Source organism: Medicago sativa, chromosome 3 (genome assembly GCF_051527215.1).
Source record: "Medicago sativa cultivar Bolivia chromosome 3, Bolivia_mono, whole genome shotgun sequence".
Taxonomy (NCBI): Eukaryota; Viridiplantae; Streptophyta; class Magnoliopsida; order Fabales; family Fabaceae; genus Medicago; species Medicago sativa.
This window is the reverse complement of record NC_140751.1, coordinates 84,410,056-84,430,737: the sequence shown is the minus strand read 5'-3', so window position 1 is coordinate 84,430,737 and position 20,682 is coordinate 84,410,056. Positions and strand designations below refer to the sequence as shown.

At 33.3% G+C, this 20,682-nt stretch overlaps 3 protein-coding genes across 3 annotated transcripts; all 3 read right to left on the bottom strand.

Moving 5' to 3' along the window:
* Positions 1–1,986: 1,986 nt before the first annotated feature.
* Positions 1,987–9,945, bottom strand: USP (UDP-sugar pyrophosphorylase). The gene is made up of 17 exons (XM_085754944.1): positions 9,819–9,945; positions 9,637–9,741; positions 9,426–9,542; positions 8,971–9,111; positions 8,025–8,115; positions 7,300–7,427; positions 7,152–7,223; positions 6,963–7,027; positions 6,408–6,468; positions 6,204–6,321; positions 5,545–5,669; positions 5,160–5,236; positions 4,715–4,820; positions 4,479–4,538; positions 3,893–3,973; positions 3,056–3,295; positions 1,987–2,506 (listed from the first exon to the last, which is right to left on the bottom strand). Exons 1-17 carry the CDS (start codon positions 9,864–9,866, stop codon positions 2,339–2,341), a joined length of 1,803 nt encoding a protein of 600 aa, XP_085611070.1. The 5' UTR covers positions 9,867–9,945; the 3' UTR covers positions 1,987–2,338.
* Positions 9,946–12,525: 2,580 nt separating this feature from the next.
* Positions 12,526–13,850, bottom strand: NDHM (subunit NDH-M of NAD(P)H:plastoquinone dehydrogenase complex). Its single transcript, XM_085754943.1, has 2 exons — positions 13,353–13,850; positions 12,526–12,860 (listed from the first exon to the last, which is right to left on the bottom strand). The coding sequence occupies exons 1-2, from the start codon at positions 13,809–13,811 to the stop codon at positions 12,675–12,677; spliced, it is 645 nt and encodes a 214-aa protein (XP_085611069.1). The 5' UTR covers positions 13,812–13,850; the 3' UTR covers positions 12,526–12,674.
* Positions 13,851–14,413: 563 nt separating this feature from the next.
* LOC146941153 (protein kinase STUNTED-like) lies at positions 14,414–18,546 on the bottom strand. Its single transcript, XM_085754942.1, has 10 exons — positions 18,204–18,546; positions 18,030–18,127; positions 17,568–17,820; positions 16,748–17,470; positions 16,408–16,656; positions 16,150–16,313; positions 15,979–16,058; positions 15,715–15,862; positions 15,488–15,637; positions 14,414–15,078 (listed from the first exon to the last, which is right to left on the bottom strand). Exons 1-10 carry the CDS (start codon positions 18,358–18,360, stop codon positions 14,836–14,838), a joined length of 2,265 nt encoding a protein of 754 aa, XP_085611068.1. The 5' UTR covers positions 18,361–18,546; the 3' UTR covers positions 14,414–14,835.
* Between the last annotated feature and the right edge of the window lie 2,136 nt (positions 18,547–20,682).

The following is a 20,682-nucleotide window of genomic DNA, read 5'->3' as shown; positions in this document are numbered from 1 at the left end:
CTGAATTTGGTGTGTAAATAATACGATGGTTAACCTGATTGATACTTATATCATGTTAAGTTTTTTTTTTTTTTGGTTTCTATATCATGTTAAGTTTTATATTCAACTTAAGTTATATCATTACAAAATTAATTTGTAAGATAAAAGTATTATTCTTTATAAACTCTTCTAAGATCTATCTCTTTTTAATGTAGGAAATAGAATTTTTTTAATATTAGTTTTTTTTTTATGTTTTAAAAAATTAATATAATAAAGTGATACAACTTAAATCGTGTATTTGCATGCAATTGTAGAGATTAATCTTGAATGATCACAATAGTCAACAAAACTCTCCTTAAACAACATTCATAGAGATGGATCTGAATCCAAGATCTATGGTTATTAAAATTATTGTGTTTGCAATTTTATTATTTTTTATAATGTTATTTAAGCTTTAACCGGTTTTGTTTTGTTTAATCTCATTATAACAGGAAAATTTTCACCACAATAGAAATAATATTTTATAAAAACTAAAGAGAGTTTATTTTGATTTATTTAACAAAATTATTTGAGTGTCCTATATAATAAAAATTTATAATCAAATACAAAAATATAGATATACAATTAAATACAATATGTTAGTGATTGACAATTTAGTTAGTAGAGTCGATGAAAAATAAAAGTTCGTTGTTTGCTTGGTAATAATGTATTTGGAATCAAACAACTAACAAAGATCCACAAATGCCTCGTCCTTTCTCTACAGGGGCACAATATTATTATTGGCAATTCACCCATATCGTATTCATTGTAAACTTCGGATTTCATCATTTATGGGAATAAACTATAAAGTGGGCATTCAAATGCGTGTTTGGTGCGTGTATCGTGTCTCTACCTTTCTGTTAGTAGGTAGGGAGGGAGACCTTTATCGTGGAGAGCACGTGTAAAGAGCTAGTAGCATATTCCTAGTGCTTAGATTTAGATCCACCAGCTTAATTAATGCTACTTTATAATCATTTGAAACTTCAAAGAATCTCTATCGTTTGTCGATAACTAATCTTTATTAGAAAATTTGTTGAAAACACAATGTGTATTCTATCTTTTCAACCAAATTTTTTCAATACACAAGAGTCGAAACTTCGGACCACTTGCATAAGAGAGCTCAAATCTCTTACTATTTGAACCAATCATTATTGAAAAATCATCAATGATAAATTTTTAGGTACTTTGGAGTTTGGATCAGTACAAATATCCTCTACGCAAAATTTGTTTAGCAATTGAGTTTATTTTAAAATAGATTAATATGAAAATATGATATATAACATTGATTGATTGGATGAAGGGTACATACCTAACCAAACTACATGGATATCATTATGTTCACGGGAAGATTATGAAATAAACATTGATAAAAAGCTATATCAATAATAAAAAAAGGACAAAAAAACATTGAAGATTTTGATTTGAAGTCTTTGGTTAATTGCTTGCTTCTTTCTTGATATGTTTTTCTCCGTTTAGCATTTTCTTTTCAAACGTCCTTACAAAGTTGCTCATGGTACAAGTCTCTTGCTCTTACTATTGCGTATTTTGCATGGGACCTTCCTGGCCTTGTGTTTCACGCAAACTTGAAAACAAATAACATCCTTGTTAATTATTCTATCACTTTCCTTTATACAAATCTTTCAAAAAAAATTGCACCAACCAAATAACTTCTCGACAAAAACCTAGGTCACCATATTTCCCTTCTCCTGTGTGCTTTTTGAATCTTTGTTTGGCCAATAGACGGACCCAGATTTGCTGCTGTAATAAATAAATACATGTGGTTTTTTTTCTTCATCCCGGTCGTTAATCCGAGATCGAACATTTTATATTTTAAACTGTCTTTTTAGTTAAAACAATCTTGGCCGTAAATTTTCAATCAGTACAACTAACATCGATTACAACGTCATGTTGTGCAACTGCAGAAAATCCCATTCCCCACTAGATCAAAAAAAAAAAGAAACTTCTCTCTTCAACCAATCACACCCTTAAGTTTGTGTATGCTATTAAATTTCAAGCGTGCCAATATAAAAAGGGTATCGTATCATTTACACCTTGAAGACTATAAATGCATAAAATTCCCCCTAGTCAAGGTGGAGCTAATCTTATAAACAAAATAATAATACAGTTACTCCACACAGAAACCCTAGGTGGGAGGGTGCCATTGTGCAAAAAACCCTTCAAAACTTTAATGTCACTACTTAGAACATTATTATTACTACTAAAAAGGCATTCCCAAACCCAATTTATAGCTCACATTACAAGAGAATAAAGAATAGATAATGAAGCACAAGGGCTAAATATTCTTTGCACAAATGCATCTTCAAGCCTTGAGGTGAAATTTGCCTGGCTTAGAATATTTCTCTTCCACCTGTTCAACTTTGTTAAATTTAAAACCTCTGATTCTCAATACCTCAGGCTCTGACGAATCTTTGTAGTCAATTGGTTCGATAGTCCAACCCTTGTTCTGAACTGAACCACCTACCTTTACCTATATAATTCATTAAAAAAAGCACATTAATTTAAAAGATTCAATCAAACACATGCATGTGCATTCAAGTGAATAGAATAAGTTTCAAGCTTCATTTACTTTTTGAAGAGATAGTGGTGGGGATTATTTATGGTAATAAAAGTAATTAAAAATAAGAATGGAATATCTATAGCATGTGCAGTCGTTATTGAGAATTTAGTATATAAAGAGTAAAAGAAAAATAAAATAAGACTTTCTATATAAATTTGGATGACTGGTTTATCAAGTGTGGATGTATTTATTAGAAGTTAGGTTCCACAGTTGTTATTGACAAATTCAACATATGTTATGTCCAAACTAAATATTAGCACCTATAGGCGAAAACCATACCTAATGATAACCTATGCAGAAAAGTTGATAACAGCGCTGAGGAGTAGGGGGTAGTGTTAGGAAAAAAGGCTACACTATTGTGCTTTCTTACATCTTGTAACTATTCCTACCAAATAGTTAGTATGCAAATGCAGCAAAACACTCGTCAAGGTTAAATACCGATAAATTGTATTGGAATACCTCTGCATCGTCGACGGCATCTATGATAAGAGCCCCATCTACGGAAAGATTTTCAATGAAAATTTTTTGACCCTTGATCGCGAGTGTAGACTTATGAGAAATGGAGCAATTTCCACTGACTTTGCTCTTGATTGAAGAGAAAGTCAGACCCCATTTTGGCTTCCATGTGATACGGGGCCAAACTTCAACCTCTTGACCATTGAAAATCTGCAATACTGGATCTGCTACTTGGAAACCAGCCTGGAAGGGCAAAAAGAATGCAGAGAATTTATTATAACAGTTATAGTTTTAGCAATTGGTATCTAGGCAGTCACGACAAAAGCACAAATTAGACATGGTTTTAGCAATTGGAAACCAGATCTATTCTCCTTACTATTGTTTCTAAGGTCTTCTCCGTACATGCTCAAATCACCTAATACGAAATTCTAGCATCTTCGCTGCAAAGGGGGTTATCTGAAATTTCTCCCTGATAACCCCCTTTGTGAAATTTCTTCCCTGATAATTTTATATGTAACAGGCAGCAGTAGCAGTATGCAACATTGCTTGTTTTATAGTTGTGCAATAAAATTTTCCTCTGAGCTTTGAGTGTTATCTTTTTATCACATTATGCCCAAAGCAATCCAATCCACTCAATTTAGATCTTATGGTCAGCATCTCTCTTTTTCTTTATTCTGTACGATGGACTCAAGGTACTTAAAACATGAATTGAAATTCTATTGCAAATATTTTCACAAAACTAATTCAAAGGGAAAGAACATAAAATGATTAAAAGAAAATAAAACACCTGTGTCACAGCATTCAAGACTTGCAGGTTACAAGGGTAAATCACTTAATTACCTGTTTGAGAATAATGCTATTTGCACGATATATAGCCATTTCTCCAGAGGTAGCACTATGGTATGGATTTCCTTTTGGCACCTTCAGATAAAAAAAGTACATGAAATTATCCATCTTGAAAACCTTTTAGAAAGTTAAGGGCTTGTTTGTTTTTGTTTCCATTATATGGTTTCATTTCTTATTTTCACCTTTAGTTACAAAAATGTACTTTTTAATGCATTTCCTATTTTCGAAGTTCTGTACATATAAAACGCACAAAACAATTAGAAGTTGTTTCCAATATTTCTTTTACAAAACGTTGAATATTGGGATTTTTTTTTTTTTTGCAAATTTAAATTAAAAAATGAAAAGTGAAAGAAAAAAAAAAAAAAACTAAGCGGGACCTAAGACACCATCACCCAGCCTTTATACAATAAAAATTTCAATTCGAATCAAATTTATTAATTTCACAAACTTGTCGCAAGACCTTTCCAATCTACATCAATTGAATACATACACTTAACTAGGAAATCAAACACTTCCACTATTTCTTTTCTTTCTTTTGTTTCTGCATGTATGAACTTTCACATTAAAATTTAAGCAGTACCTTAGCAGCATCCTCGGCATTATTTTTCACAGGTGCATAAGCAAACCATGTTTCCATCACCTGCACAATTACATAGGACCAGTTAGGTAACACCAAGCATAACAATCAAACAGCCATAAAATGACATCACAGCATGTACGGACTCCATTTATAACTCAAGATAATCTCAAATGATGAAAAGTCAAACTTGATAAGATTCGCTAAAACTATATACTGCTCTTAAATAGATAATTTACCGTGAAGCCAACCCTGGCAGATGGGGGCAATGTTTTTGGATAGTCTTGCATCATACATTCAAGTCGAGTTGACGATTTAAATGCAGTTTTGCTGGAATCTTTATACCTGCAGTGCGTAAATACAACATTGTAGATGTGTTATATCAGGAGAAAAACACAACAGCAAGATAAATTTAAGTCAGCATAGATTTTTCCTCAATTTTTTCATGAAAACTTTCTCATAAAATAATGCTAGTTTAACCACAAACCAATTGGAATAGTTCATATTGTAAAGAATAACATCAATCATCTATCTAGAAAAAAGAAAGACGAGATAAAAGAAAATGGTAAAGCAAAGTCGGATGCAACAACAAAGCATGGAATGTAATCAAAGAAAATTGAAGCATGCTACACCAAATTGATGAAGTAATAATATAGTATAGTGAGTATTAGAAAGAAGAATTACTTTGGGTTAACAAACTCCTGTATGGCACCTCCTGTTTTTGTGAGCTCTTCGATGTAAGGACCAAGTTCTAAAATCAACTGGAAGAAAAGAAAGAGATTGTCACTATGCAATCGTGGCATAATCATGATGCAGTTCATCTATGTAAGGATATGATGTCATATAACACCAACCACAACTAAAACTATCAAAGCCTGAAATGTCTAGTATTCAAATTTCCAAACATAATGCATAATGATCTGAAAGCTCACAGCCTCACACCATATGACATGATAATAATGCAGATAAGTAAACTATCAAATCAGCCACACAATAGATAATTAAAAAGGTGAATTCCACGGCTGGGAGGGAGGATGATAACACTGAGATAAGTATGAAAAATGATTACTTGGTTTATATTTCCTGGAAATGGGGAGTAGCCGGTCTCGCTGTTGACATCACCGTCTGGGTATCCACTTGCTCTCAGAAGAGGATCTAGCTGATTGTACTCCACATTTATCACCATAGACCTTCCTGTCATTTTAATGGTCATGTGCTAAACATATGAATTCTAGAAAATCCATAAAAAATCTCATTTGACATAACAAAGTCATGAGGCATTTTATTTATATAATGCTAATAAATTTGAATAAAACCTCCAAGCATGTAAAAGTATAAGCACAATCAAATGTTATGGATTTCAAACTGTGATCTAACACCAAATACTTTTTATCAAAGAAAAGGATCTACCCTAGCAACTATTTACTTGAACTTGGTAGCATTTCAATCCTGAAGAAAATAAGAAAATAGAGTAGTATACACTATACACACAATTTGAGGGTATGAAAAAGCTACTTGGTTCGTTAAGATTTCACAGGCTTACAGTTATGAATTGTATTAGCTCAAGTGAATAGTGTGAAGATCAGCATCAAAATTGTTTCAGCATCATACCTATGCGTTATGATGCAAGTGTATTATTCTCATCCACATTAATATAACATACGCGACTCCAGAATCAGCATTCAGCACTACCGTCTTTGTCTATGAGGGATGAAACAATCAACTTACCATCTGAGTGGGTGAGCCTGGTAATTCCACCAATAGCTTCTTTTGCTTTCCGAGGTACTGCAAGAGAATTAACATGGTACTGCTTGGTAGAACTGACACCCAGTGCTGATGGAATTGCCTGCATCCACGAATTAATACTTAAAATATACCGACAGGGAAATAAAGGAAGATAAGTTGAAAGTATAAAATGCTAAAGCAACTAACCTTGAACAGAAGTCCATTTGTATCTTGGAAAAAGAGAACCCATTTCAACCCAGCATTATACCTAACAAGTATACATTCAACACATCAAATTTACGATCAAAGCATATCAGCGAAATAAAAAGAGCCATTTGCTGTATTTATTTCTTGGATTTTTAGAATACAATCCCATCAACTTATAGAATTGGCAACCAATATTTAGGCTTTGTCTAACATGCACAAACAAAATTATCTTGCACCATGCACAAGTGTTCTTTCCACCATTTGATCAAAAGTCACATCATACTTCATTTAATTTAATGGTGAGATTTATTGATCCAATGGTGGAAACTAGCTTGTGCATGATGCAAGACTTGTTACACTTGTGCACCATAGAACTGATCCCGATATTTATAGTGTGACATGGCGGCTTTTTTGCGCCCAAATATATTCAGAACATTCTTAAATTACTTAGGAACATGGGATTAAAAGTTCTATCAAATGTCTTTATATATCAGAAACATGAAATTGAAGACATATAAGTAGGCCTTAAAGATCTATAAGCTGCTCGAGTCATACCATACTTTCAGAATACCGCTGGAATGAAGAAGTGAATGCACATCGCCATGCCCATGAGGTTTCGTCTACCCAAAGAGAAACGGTTAATAGAACGCACTTTGTTTCAAATCCAACATTTTATGTTAATGGAAGACATTTTTTTCTCCGCCTTTTTTAAAATAACGCAATCAGACTTATATCCAACAATACCTGAATTCTGTATCTGTTTTTTGGATCCAATGCAAGCCTGGCATCATTATCGTCTAAGCAAGCAACTTTTTCCTGAATCATGTTCAGAATTAATAATTTAAAAAACTTAATGCCAGATTGAACTTTCCACAAGACGTAAAAGACATACCTGCTTTAAGAGTGTTACTTGTGTGGGTTGCATACCAAAGTAAGAATTTGATTCTAATAGCTCTAAGGTACGCCCATGAGTGTCATCAGAGGTCATAATAACAAAAGGAATTTGTGTCTTGCCTTCACCTGAAAGTTGAAAAGCACACCCATTACCAGAAAATACCTTGAAATATTATAGGTAATTAATACCATAGTTGATACCAATTACCAGAATAGGATAGGATATTGTTCGAAAGAGAGAAAGAAAAAGAAACTCTAAAAGTAGACTTTCTTTCTCTATTGTGGAAAATATTTTTGGGAAACCATTTTATGAGAGGAAAAAAAAGGCATTTCGATCAAACTCCTATGTTTGTGCTAACAGTCGACTATTACAATTCATCTTAGGAGAGAACGATTACATGTCATGTCATTTTAAAAATGTTTTCACATAATACATAAAATTCTGTAAAAAAATGCTTTTTAAGAAAAAATAATTCACCAGAAATGTTTTCTAGGCGCTATTTTCTACTGAATTTTGTTTCTTCCAATATCAAGTCATTTTCCAAAAATAATAGCATAGAAAAAGTTATTTTCTGTCAGAATGAATGGATCCTCAGTCATAGAAATTGGGTACAATATAGAAAGGCCATCTACACAAGTTTCTCAAAGTCTTTTGTTTTACCACATACTTACCAAAATCGGATGGTTAAATATGACTCTATTGGAAAGAAAATTAATAACTACCTTCTGAGCTTGCTTCTTGAAGTGCCAATATGGATTCAATATAATGTTGTAAGAAACATGTTCCCGTAGTTGTTTCCGCCGGAAGAGCAACCTAAAAGAAGAAGGGAAGAAGCTATGATTAAGAACTACTCCCTCCATCTCATTATAAGTGTCTCATTTGCAATATTATTTTGTCTCAAATTAACCGCCACATTAGAATACCAATGAAACGTTAATTATCAATTTTTACTAATATACCCTTGTTTATTGCATCTCAGCACACCTAACTACAATGAATAAGGGTGCTTTAGTAAATGGAACTAGTTTTATCATTGAAACCAACACAATTAATCATTTTTTCTTAAAAATTGTGCACAACTCAAATGAGATACTTAAAACGAGACAGAGGGAGTAGTAATTATTAAATCCCTTCTCATGCTTTGTTGTGATGGAGGGAGTCACAAAAGTTTTTAAAATTCTTTTGAAAAATTTATTTATCGGAGGAAAAAACCCTCTGATTCAAAAGGAGAGAGGCCCACAGTGCCATATTGAGTGAGTAACCTAGACTAGATATTGGATATTGGATTTATTAACAGAGTCATCCTAGTCTAACACACGGCTTCTTCTCCACATAATGTAATAACAATGTGTCTGGGCATTAGATTCCTCATCATAACCTTCATTTAATCAAGATCCACCAAAAATATTCCTAGTGTAGGCAGCGTTTAATTTGGCTCCCTCAAAATTTAGTTTAAGCTAATAAGCTCTATAGCTACATTGTAAATTTTGGTATTCATAGTACTCCAAAATTTAAGTTGATAAGCTCACAAATCACAATGGTCACCAACAACCCTAACACCATAATATGGATGTTGGTTGATTTTGACAAAACAACAACAAACTTGTATATACAAGATGTCATCATGACAGAGAATGATAGAGCAAAAAAATGATAAAGGTAGTATACCTTAATCCCATTGTATCCTAGACGCTCACCAAGACCGCCAGCAACAAGAACAAAAGCAGCTCTGCGAGCTTCACGCACACCTGCTTCCTCGAATTTGATGAAGTTGTCATCACCAAATGTCAATGTCTCACCAGTTGGAACCTGCAAAGTCATTACTAAACAGTCATGCACATTTTGCCATTCCCCGAACATGCACAAACAAAAAATGCAAGGACGTTGGAAAACTTGTTTTATGCATGCATGTATCCAATTCCAATCAAATTAATTGGATGCATACAATGTGATGTAGTTTGATTGGATGCATGTGTAAAACCTGTGCATAGAAATTAATCTTAAAATTCAAATTCAAAAGTATCAATCAATGTACATATACATATAACAGAAATGCACAAAGGTGAAAATATATATAATAAAAAAGAACAAAGAAACAGAGAAAAGTAATAATTGTGACTTACGGAAGGGGTGAAGCCATCAAAAGGGTTATTTCCAGCTTTGGAATCAGCCAAGAGTCGTTTGGCGTTATTGATATAAGCTTCCAAACCACCAGGGTAGCTGGAATCAAGTAGAACAAGCTAACAAACAAAAATCGCAGTGTCGTTTAGATAGATAGATATAATATAACAAAAAGAACAGATCTATCTATCTATCTATCTATGCAATGGAAACCTGATCGAAGAAGGCTTTCTTCTCGTCGTCGTCGACGCCGGGTGCCGGCCAATCGCGGAAGAGGTGGTCTTGGCCATTTTTCAATAGTATCTTCACCAACTCTTGCTGAATGAATCGAGGAACAAAAATCAGAAATGTTTATTGGAATGTGAAAAGGTTAGAGAGAGAGAGAGTAAAGGAACCTGTTTCGGCGAGAGAATGTTAAAATTGTCGCCGAGGGAGGAAGCCATGGTGGAATGGAATTGGAATCGAGAGTGAGAGTAGAAGAAACAACAGAACAGAATAATAAAAAAGACAAGACAACAACGTAGGTAGGTGATTGTCAAATCAAATGTTTATTAGCGGTGCCGTGCCGGTCGGTAACTATGTCGATCTCATTTTTACTTTCAATCTCACCTCAAGCCACGGTTCACCTTCAGTTTCTTAACTGGGCCCATACCACGCACGTGGCACCCCACATACTAACAACTTAGATAAGTTCTTTTTTACCCAAATTTCTATGAGAACTAGTGGATAAGTAGAGGTTTGAACCTAATCACAGCGTTGCCTAACAATTTAAATATTTTTTTCTCAATATTCATACTCTTTAATCAAATCACATTGATCAAATATAATTTTGTGAAACTCTACGAATTTGAAATGACATAAAACTGCTAGCATTATTGTTCTAGATAAAGTGTTTATCTGATCATTTAATATTGAGGTGGAATGTCTAAAGAGTGTTTATAAGATCAAACATAATTACTTTATAGGGGAATACTATAACACACCCACTTTTTAAATGAAGGTGTGCGTACAATAACATCCACCTTCTTGTTTTTGACAAAAATACCCATTTTCTCTTTCTACATTTGGGATTAAATACATGTCTTTTAAAGACATTTCACCACTTCTATTAACATTCTCTCTCTTGCTCTTAAACAAACCACTTTGTTGCAGGTTAGGGAAAGAAGAAAACTATTTTTACTGATTCTTTTTTTCCCTTCTGATTAATGAACATATATCTCCTTGACTCTTTTTTTATTGAAACACAATAGCATCAGTTTTAGTGGGCTTTTCATCGAAGAATTTTTTCAGAAATGTTTTCAATTGAGGATTTTGAGAGGAATTCAATTTTGGAAATTTTGTTGATCTAATTCCATGTACTGCCTGCAACAATGCTATCGCTGGGATCCATTTTCTAAAGGTTAAGGTTAAACATATGTTGTCACAAATTGCAAGGTTGAACCGTTAAAGCAATAAGCAATAAGCAATCACAAGATTAAACACATGTTGACCCAATTTTTTTATGGAGATGCAAGCAAGAGGCTTGTTCACTTGGTTTGACAGCTAAGAAATTTGGTTCAATTGAGGGAAGGAGCTAGTTGGAATAAATCTGACTTTTGGTTTCAATTTCAATTAGGAATTAGGAATTTTTATATAATTCAATTTCAATTAAAAAACAAAAAAAACCCATCACGGATGGGATGTTGGAGAAGAAGTCAACGGAAGATGGAGAGAAGTGAGATAAAACAACATAAAATTACTTTCATACCCTCTAAATCTAATTTAACATAATGGTATTTTTGTCAAAAACAAGAAGGTGGATGTTGCTAATGCACACCTTCATGAAAAAGGGTGGGTGTGTTATAGCATTACCCTTACTTATATACATTTTCTTCTTACTATTTGGCAATTATTCCTAATTTAAAAGATAAATATTTTATCAACAACATTATAAATCAAGTTATCGAATGATTTTTCTTTCAAACTAAGACCGAATAATACACCTATGAATCGTAGTTTTTTGAAGGGTGAATTTATACATGTCAACTTAACCGTAAACGTCCATATAAACACTTTTTGACCGAGGTTGATGGAAAAAGGGTAACGGTGCATATATTCTATGACTTCAAGGACTAGGTGCATAATTTTACTAACATCAATGATCAATTTAAAATTAAATGACTAATCCGGTACAAACGTTAAACTTAAAGGATTTCATGATTTATTTTGCCTAAGCTATAAGGGTGGCAATTAAGTTTATTTATCCACCATTCATCTAATTCATCCATGAAAATTGCTCTTTAATGGTGTATAGTGGTGTTGATTTGGGTCCTTGGAATGTACTTCTCATCAAGGTCTCGCATTTGATTTTCCCAAGTGCCAACAAGTTATGTTGTCATACTTATTGTCTTAAGGTTTGAGGCTAAGATGTTGTGTCTAACTCACCCGTTTGATTGTTATTGGTCTAATGTAAAAATCTATCAGATTCGGGACTTCCTTGATGATCCAACAATGGTATTAGAGTTAATGGTTACTAAAGGATTTGACTCCTTGTATCGAAAGTCTTTACGACAACTATGGTTAGACAATGCAATGCAAGTGTATGCGAATGAAAAAACTTCTATTTGATATAGAGATCTTTGTGTAACAAGTGTGAGTTAGAAGTCTCATAATGGATGGACAAATGAATATTGAGTAATATACAAGTGGGAGAACACACATACATAATACCCTAAGATTTTAAATTAAGATTGGTGTCAAACTCATTTATAAGGTTGTTCTTGATCCAATGTGATGTTCAACTGGGATGGCGCTCTCCTCGTGACATTGAATGGATGCGCAAGCTTAACTCGAAGAATGTCATTTTTGAGATGGATGTCAAGTTTGTGGTTGATGACTTTAAGCATTCTCAAAAACATATCACCGAGTTTGATTCTTTGATTATTGAATGGAGACCTCTTTCTTACATATCTTTTAAACTATTAGGTCGAGTTGGACAAGTTAGCATGATTTTTTATTAGCTAGCTAAGATGACATTTTTAATGTTTGTTCATAACTTTTTATTAATATAACGCTGCTCATATTAAGCACTTGCATTGGTTTTACTCAACCTCAAAAAACATCTGATCTTGGACAAGATTTTTATTTCTATCTTTTATAATTACAAATTAAAGAACTAGTAATTGTAATAACATATCTGACTGATTCATCATACACAAAAAACATCAATGATTTGCTCACTTTTCTTGGTATATTTCACAAATTAGTATTTCTCAAGTACTAGCATCTTCAGGTTGGATATCATTGTTGTTGAACATGATCCGTGGCTTCCCCATGCTGAAATTCAGAACCCTTGCATTCATATTATACTTGATTACTCCATCATATAACAACTTTCTTATATAATGCTCTATGTCTGAACCAATCAACCGAAGTGTGTATTCATTCAATGGAGCACCCTGTTTTCAATTATCAAAAAGGTTAATATAATTCTAACACTTAATTGGATCAAAACTAGCACATAACTAAAATATAATTATGTTTATCCTTCTCCTAGCTTTTTAGATTAACAACTAGCATTGTTACAAAATTTAAATTATTAAGCCTTGACAATCCGCTTTCAGGGTAACGAAGCCTTGACAATCCGAAGTTTGTCCGAAAGGTAAATAAAGTGGTCTGACTAAGAATTGTTCTCGTCAGGATTTGAACTCAAATACTTCCAAAAAATTCACCTTTAACTAGAGTTCATCAACCACTTGAACTCTCAATCATTTCGTTTCCTTAAATTTTTAAGCACAGACTATTATCTATCCTTGTATTGATATTTTTTTTGCATCACTTTTCTACATATTTTGCTAAGCAGAGGCCTACATGCTAGTCTTGAATTATAGGATATGTGAATTCAGTATATATGAAACTATTGTATATTTGATTATGTTTAAGGAAACTACCTCATAGTGATCCACAAGCTCCTGAAAGTAAGAATAGACCAAGTTGCAAGTATCAGGATTCCACACAAACTCATCAGTAGGATCAAGAATAAGGGTGAGTTTATCCATCTGAGTTTGATCAAAAGCACTAGTTTCTGGATCAATATAAGCTGCATAGATCCTCACATGTCGCGTAGCACAGCTCAACCACTGTCCTCCATATTCCCTGGTCATGCCTTGATCTTTTACAATCACCTGAGGTTCAACTGGCCTTGGTTTTGTTCCTTTTGGATTAATTTGTTGATTTTGTGGTATTTCTTTCTCTTCTCCTACTTTCACACCATCTGTTTCCTTAACATCAGATTGTTGCTGAGCTGATATGAAAAATGGAGTTCTGTTTCTTACTTCTTTTCTTCTTTCTCCTGTCCAACCTAGTATGGATAATTTGGTAGAAACCATGTAGGAACAACTTGTGGCCATGTTTAATTTAGTGGTGTTTTCTTGACTTTAATGGCCAACAAGTACTTACATGAGGGCCTTATTAACTTGTATATTGCTTAGCTTCACTCCTTCTCCTATGGATAAGATTTCTTACATAATAACTGGAGGGAAATGTTTGTGGTCACAGAAGAAATACAGGAAATAAAAAAGACCAATTTCCAATTTTACCCATGCATATGGTTTATTATATGAGTTTTAAAATATATACTGTATATATATCCTTAAATCCCACCATTGCATTATTACATAATTTTTTAGTTTTCTTTACTATCAAATTATGTAACAAAAAAACTATCAAATTACATAATTTTTTATTTTCTTTCTTTTTACTTTATTTTGAAAACCACACAAAGTTTCCCTTATAGTTTTGTATTTTTTAGCAATTGCTGTATAAGTGTACCTGATACAGACATATCTATCAGCAGAGAGAAACCAAATACGCATGAAGAGGTTGTAAGGCAAATGATATTTAAGTGCATGTTTGAATCGATAGTGAATGTAATGAAATCACGGTAGCACCGTGATTTTATTTAAGCGTCAAAGTATTCTTTTTGCTAAAATCATGATAACACACACCCTAATTCCGTTAAATTCACAGTCAATCAAAACATGCATTCAGTCATATTACATTACATGTAAAAGAATCCAAGCGACAAAATTGTTGTCGTATTATTAGGATTAAGAGCAATGATCCTAATACTCTAAAATACAACTTCTTCATCCTATACAAAACTCAATGGACCAAAACTAGACAACATTTGAAGTATAATGAAAAAGGGGGTACTAGCCCAACAAATTAAGGAGGCATAGTTTCCTAATTATTAAGGTAAGGAGGAGGGAACACACAAACAACCTCTCATCCTAAACCCCCCATTTAATAATAACCATGAAGTTGCCAAAGCTTATGGAAGATGCAAAAGAAAACAATATCTACAAGTTATTAAAATAAAAAGTATAGAAGAATAGAATTTGTTGTAGCAAGCAATATATGCTTGTAATTTGCTCAGTCAAAACTTGATGCTCGGCTCCACCTGCCTCTCAAATAGTCCTCTAATGAAACACTTTGCTCAACACTATACATGGAGAGTGAGTCATCATCCACATCAAGCAGTGCAAGATTAAGATGCGACTGCATATTACTTGGTGGACATGCTTCATCATCGAGCATTTCGTGTGCTTCCAAAGCATTGACTTCTAGTCTTGCCCACTTGATTGCATCAATATCGCCTTGGAGTAGCTTTGAAACCTGTGGTCCAATAGAATACATGAGAATTGCAATGGACAGAGGACTAATGAAGGGAATAAGAATACTTTTGACAGTGCTCAAAGGACCCAATTCCCTGCTGTCAGGGAATCGTAAATTCACACAAGCAAGCTAATCACGGCCATTGAAAAAAATTAAACAGTTGACAGTTTAAACACAATTATCTGGACCTTCTAATTTTTTTAAGGGATGAGATCACGTCTGCAGTCACGTCTGACCGCAGAGAATCCATTACTAGAACAAGAAAATAAAGTTAACAAGTATGCAATAGAATTCAAGTACCACATTATTTAGGAAAAGCTAAACAAAAAAGGAATTTTTCCTGTCCATTGTACATGACATGAAGGGCTCAATTTGCTATAAAGAATAAAGATGATAGTGGGCCACTTACAATGCTCATTGGTGGCCTAGCTTTTGGAGCACGTTTGATACAAAGAGTGGCTGCTAATACCATTCTTTCCATCTCATCATGATCATAGTTATCACCTAAGTTAGGATCTAACAATTGTGACACCTTTCCACTATTTATAAGTGGACTTGCCTGCAAAATATCTTTTCGATTATTTTTGCTATAATGCATAATGATTAGGAAGTAAGTACATAATCACTGACACATACCCACATAACAAGATTCTGTTGACCTTTTGGATAATCAACACTTATGGGCTTTCTCCCTGAAAGAAGCTCAAGAAGCACAACACCAAATGCATAGACGTCGATCTTATCATTTACTTTGCCATACATGAAGTATTCGGGGGCCATATAACTGCATAAACAGGCGCAATACATAATTCAGGATCGCTCTAAAAACATTTTCGGTAGCATGTATGGATAAGAACGGATGATAAGTTTTTGATGGATTTGAAACTTGAAAGTACTAACCCAAAGGTTCCAGCAACATCTGTGCACGTTATATGAGATGATGAAGTTGATGCCCACGTAGCCAATCCAAAATCAGAGAGCTGAATAAATCAAAGCAGACCAACATAAGGACTGATTGGTACAAATAATTCAAAATATTAAAAGCCAATCAATCGAAAGATAGATAAATACCTGAGGTTCAAAATCTTCGGATAGTAATACGTTGGATGACTTTACATCCCGATGAATCACGGGATGATCATCTTTACAATGCAGATATTCTAAAGCTTCAGCAACACCTGTTGCAACCTTATATCTCTGTGTCCAACCAAACTCGCGAGGGTTTTTCTTAGTCCCTAATTTAGCATGATATAGAAACAAGTACGATGTTATTTGAATTTTGATCACATAGAAAAGTTAAAGGGGGTGTTGCAAGGTATATTTGTCTACCGTGAATGTTCTCTTCAAGGCTTCCTCTTGATAAGAAATCATAGACCAAGAGTAGATTGCCATTCTCGAAGCAAAACCCGATGAGGGAAATAATGTTTTTGTGATGCAATGTAGTGATGATTTCTATTTCCAAAAGAAACTCTTTCAAAACATCATATGAAGGCTTTAGGATCTTGACAGCAAGTTCTTTGCCATCACGAAGGCAGCCTCGGTAAACCTTACTACTTCCTCCTTTCCCGATCAAGTTTTCTGAAATCATATTTGTAATAATCTTGTTAAAAATAAAATGGTTTTGTTAAAACCGAACACAGTCAAACTTAATTAATACTAAGAAACAAACCAGGCAAGAAATTTGATGTTGCTGATACAAGTTCTTGGTACTCAAACAATATGCAAGTTGATGAGTATTTCTCATGAAGTCCCTCCAATTCTTTCGGAATACTTTTTAAATTGCATTCAGGTGACGAATAAGTTTTTCCTATTTCCGAATCTACTGGAATAAGAGCACCACTTTCACTGTCTAAAGCCACAGATTGACCATGAGCTTTATCACAAATACTAACTTGTTTATCACGATCAACATGGTATGAAAGATTTCTACGCGGCAACCTCATTGCCCACTGGACCACAGAGATCTGGTCGCGCGTGAACAGTTTATCAGGTAATTGCCGGTCTGGTAAAAAATTCCGACGTAGTAGCGGCCAACCGGGTTTCAATTCGAGCTGTCCCGCATCAGTTGTCTGTACAGGGACTATTGCCAAAGAATTCTCATTGCCACAATCACCAGATGAGACTTCAGATCCTTCTGAAGGCTCTTCTGCAGATTTATGGCAAGAAGTGTCTTGCAATGCGCCACAAATTGAGCAACTCTGATGTCTAACATTTTCTGTTGAATCCAGTAAAACCTTAGCTAAACTGTGATCCGAAATCCGTCGAGTTCCCTCATCAGGGTCAGCATTAAGTACTTTTGTATTCTTACTGAGTGTCAATTGAATCGAACCAAGCAAACCATGTGTCAATTGAATTGAACCAAGCAAACCATTTCCACGTTGTCGATCAAACCCTTTCAAAAGCAAAAAAACAAAATCAATAACTGTAAATTAAATTGAGTTCATGAATCATGAGATCCACATTAACCAAAACTAAGAAAAATCCAAAACCTTGTACATCAGCAACAGTTGATGCTGCCAAGCTGTCACGCTTGTACACAACCTTTCCATTGTTCACAGCAAGAATACAACAGTCCTTGGATAACTTTTTAGCACAATACTTAGCTACAGAGCTAGATGACCGAATTCTATGAAAACCATGAACACTTCCAACAATAACATGAGTTGCAGAATAAGCATTTGCTTCTCGTACCAAAATTTTCTTCACCGATGATCCACGGCAAATTTTTAGCTTAAGATCCACCTACAAAATTGAAAATCAAAAACAAAAACTTAAACATGAAATAATGTAACTGAATTTTTTATTTTTTTGCTTATTAAGATCATAATTGGAGGTGAGAATATTAAATTTTATGCATTAACCATTTGTAATCAATTTGAAGACAGAAAATGAATTTTCATATTCATCTTCATAAATTAAAAAAAAATCAAAAGAAGAATAAGAAATTGAACCTGCTTCAAATTACAGAATCCTTCATAAACATTAAGAACAGAGTCAAACGCCTTGACAAGAGAAAGCAACGATGATTTCCCATCTCCATTCACAATTTCTACACAAACCCATTTCACATATCAATCATCACAGAAACCTCAACAAAATAAAAAGAAAAGAAAATCATCACTCACCATTAGTCCCAAGAACATGCAGAGCAACAACAAGATCACCAGGTTGAGCAACTTTAACCAAAGCCCACGTAAGAAGCTCTTTGCTTGGTGAATCCATTTTCACTCCCACCACCACCGTCCGGCCACCGGAGCCGCCGTCATCACAAGTTTTTTGCATTTTTTTTCTTCTTCAGATGATCACAATCAGAGACAAAGTACGATGATTTTTTTTTTTGTGTGTGTGAGTGAAGTATGTGATATAGCGTACACAACACAAAGGTTTGTGTCATGAACTAAGGTTTGGTTTTGAAGCTACCACCCTATGCTACAACAACAATAGTTAGGAGAAGGAAAGAAGAAGAGTGACACGCTTCAACCATAACTTTTCGGTTAAAAGCATCATTAAACATGTGACTTTTTTAACAAGATTTTGCTATAACAATGTTTCATTTCATGCTTTTTTAATTTGACCATTGGACCCACTTTTCATGTAATAATAAAATGTAAACATTATTGGTTAAAGAATGTAAGAAATATTTGTATAATTAATATTTGTATATTAGATTATGCAGTCTGAATGGGTTAGTGGTGGTCAACTTTATATAAAAAAGGACCGTGTATGAGAGTGAAATTATGGTAATAATTAATTTTATGGGTGGGTGGGCAATTTATTTTTTTTGTTAAAACGAGATATTTAGGAAAAATTTCAGATGATGGAATGTTTCGTGTGTGAATAAGAAATTACTACTTGCAACTATTTTATTTGTGTAAGAAGTAATATTGCAATGTCATTCTCATTTTAATAACATCATGCTTTAATTTGGATCGTTTTCAATGTGTTGTGTTAACATCCATCTATATACTATGTTTTTTGGTTGATGAATCTTATCTACGAAAGCTTTGAATACATTTTATAAGTTGTTTGAGCAAGAGGATACACCAAAAGTTAAATAAGTTTTTAGGTTCTATAAATATAGCGTATTTTGTTTTTAGTCCTCATAAAAAAAAAGTTTTAGTCTTTATTCAAAGACGTAGTTTTAGTCTCTCTTAAATTAAAATTTGTTTAATTATGTTTGAATGATTTTTTACGGACATCTTAACAACATTATAAGAAACTCTAATATAAAAATTAGAACTTTTTAACATAATATGAAGTAAATATGATTTTTTTTTAAACTTCAAAATTTCAAGATAAAACAGATGAAAATTTAGACCTAAAAATCAATTTTTAAGTTAATTCTTTGCGGAAGAACTTTTTATGATGCTTCTAAACAAGTATATGAAAAATCATTTAGAAAATTAAAATTGTAGGCATAATTCAACAAATTTTAATTTAAGAGGGACTAAAAAACGTGTTGAAATTTTTTATAGAGACCAAAACATGTCATTTTTTTTATGAGGACTAAAAACGAAATTGACTATATTTATAGGGACAAAAAACTTATTTAACCTCGTCTAAAAATAACTAAGTGGTATGATTTTGAGTTTTTTGGTTTTTTGTTTGAAGAGTTAAATTTTAAAATAAAATATGTTCGGATAAAATGAAGTTGAAATGTTTTTTTCTTTACTTTTAAAATAAAATATGTTCGGATAAAATGAAGTTGAAATGATTTTTTTACTTAAATTGAAATTTGTGTTTATTTAATTCTAAAAATGTTTTTTGGTTTGGTTTTGAAGCTACCACCCTATGCTACAACAACAATAGTTAGGAGGAGGAAAGAAGAAGAGTGACTTTTTTTACTTAAATTGAAATTTGTGTTTATCCACCTACCAACACTATGACTATCGCCAAGCACCACTCAAGCCATCGTTGACCATCATTAACCAATACTTTGATCAATGTCGAACATCACTCTAACTATCTCTAACCATAATCGAACACTACTCTAACTACAAATACGACCACCACCTTTGTATGTTACAACCACATGTTCATAAATCAAATGTTTTGTTTAAGATGCTAAAGTAGCCCACTAAAATTGACATTAAGGAGAATTGAATATGAGACTTCGATAGGAGCATACTTCAAGGTCCCAAACGAATATCATCGACCAACCTAAGTGGATTGTTCATCAATCATATGTTGTGTTAGTTTTTTGTCAAATTTTATCTTATTATACATTCTTAAGTTTTTATGAAAAATGAGGGAAAAGGAGGTGAATTAGATATTTAAAATGGAGGGGGAGGGGTGAATGAATGGCTGGAAGATCGAGGGGAAGATTTTTTTTTCCTTTCTAATTTTTCAATTAAACCACTCATAAATCTTAGAAAAGAAAAAAAAACTTCTTAAAGCCCTAATTCATTTTTACTAGTTAATTTTAGGGTTTTTACTAGAAAGAGTTCAACTTTTTTTTTGAAGGGAAGAAAGAGTTCAACTTGTCACTAAGACATTAGGCAGACAAATTTTCACTAATAAGTTATCCATACTTTCCTTCCTTTGCTTGTTATAGGTCTTCACCAAAATGCAACCCCTAAATTTGAGAACTGAGATTTTATAATA

What these genes read in the sequence shown, in the direction of transcription:
- USP (XM_085754944.1), bottom strand. Translation starts at nt 9,866, where the DNA reads ATGGCTTCCTCCCTCGGCGACAATTTTAACATTCTCTCGCCGAAACAG. An exon ending in CAGGAGTTTGTTAACCCAAA is followed by an intron (nt 4,821 to 5,159) that starts GTAATTCTTCTT and finishes TACGCACTGCAG; the next exon opens with GTATAAAGATTCCAGCAAAA. An exon ending in ATAGCATTATTCTCAAACAG is followed by an intron (nt 3,296 to 3,892) that starts GTAATTAAGTGA and finishes TTGCCCTTCCAG; the next exon opens with GCTGGTTTCCAAGTAGCAGA.
- NDHM (XM_085754943.1), bottom strand. Translation starts at nt 13,811, where the DNA reads ATGGCCACAAGTTGTTCCTACATGGTTTCTACCAAATTATCCATACTA. An exon ending in AGCTTGTGGATCACTATGAG is followed by an intron (nt 12,861 to 13,352) that starts GTAGTTTCCTTA and finishes AATTGAAAACAG; the next exon opens with GGTGCTCCATTGAATGAATA.
- LOC146941153 (XM_085754942.1), bottom strand. Translation starts at nt 18,360, where the DNA reads ATGCAAAAAACTTGTGATGACGGCGGCTCCGGTGGCCGGACGGTGGTG. An exon ending in AACAGAATCTTGTTATGTGG is followed by an intron (nt 15,638 to 15,714) that starts GTATGTGTCAGT and finishes GATATTTTGCAG; the next exon opens with GCAAGTCCACTTATAAATAG. An exon ending in CTAGGCCACCAATGAGCATT is followed by an intron (nt 15,079 to 15,487) that starts GTAAGTGGCCCA and finishes ATTGGACCACAG; the next exon opens with GTTTCAAAGCTACTCCAAGG.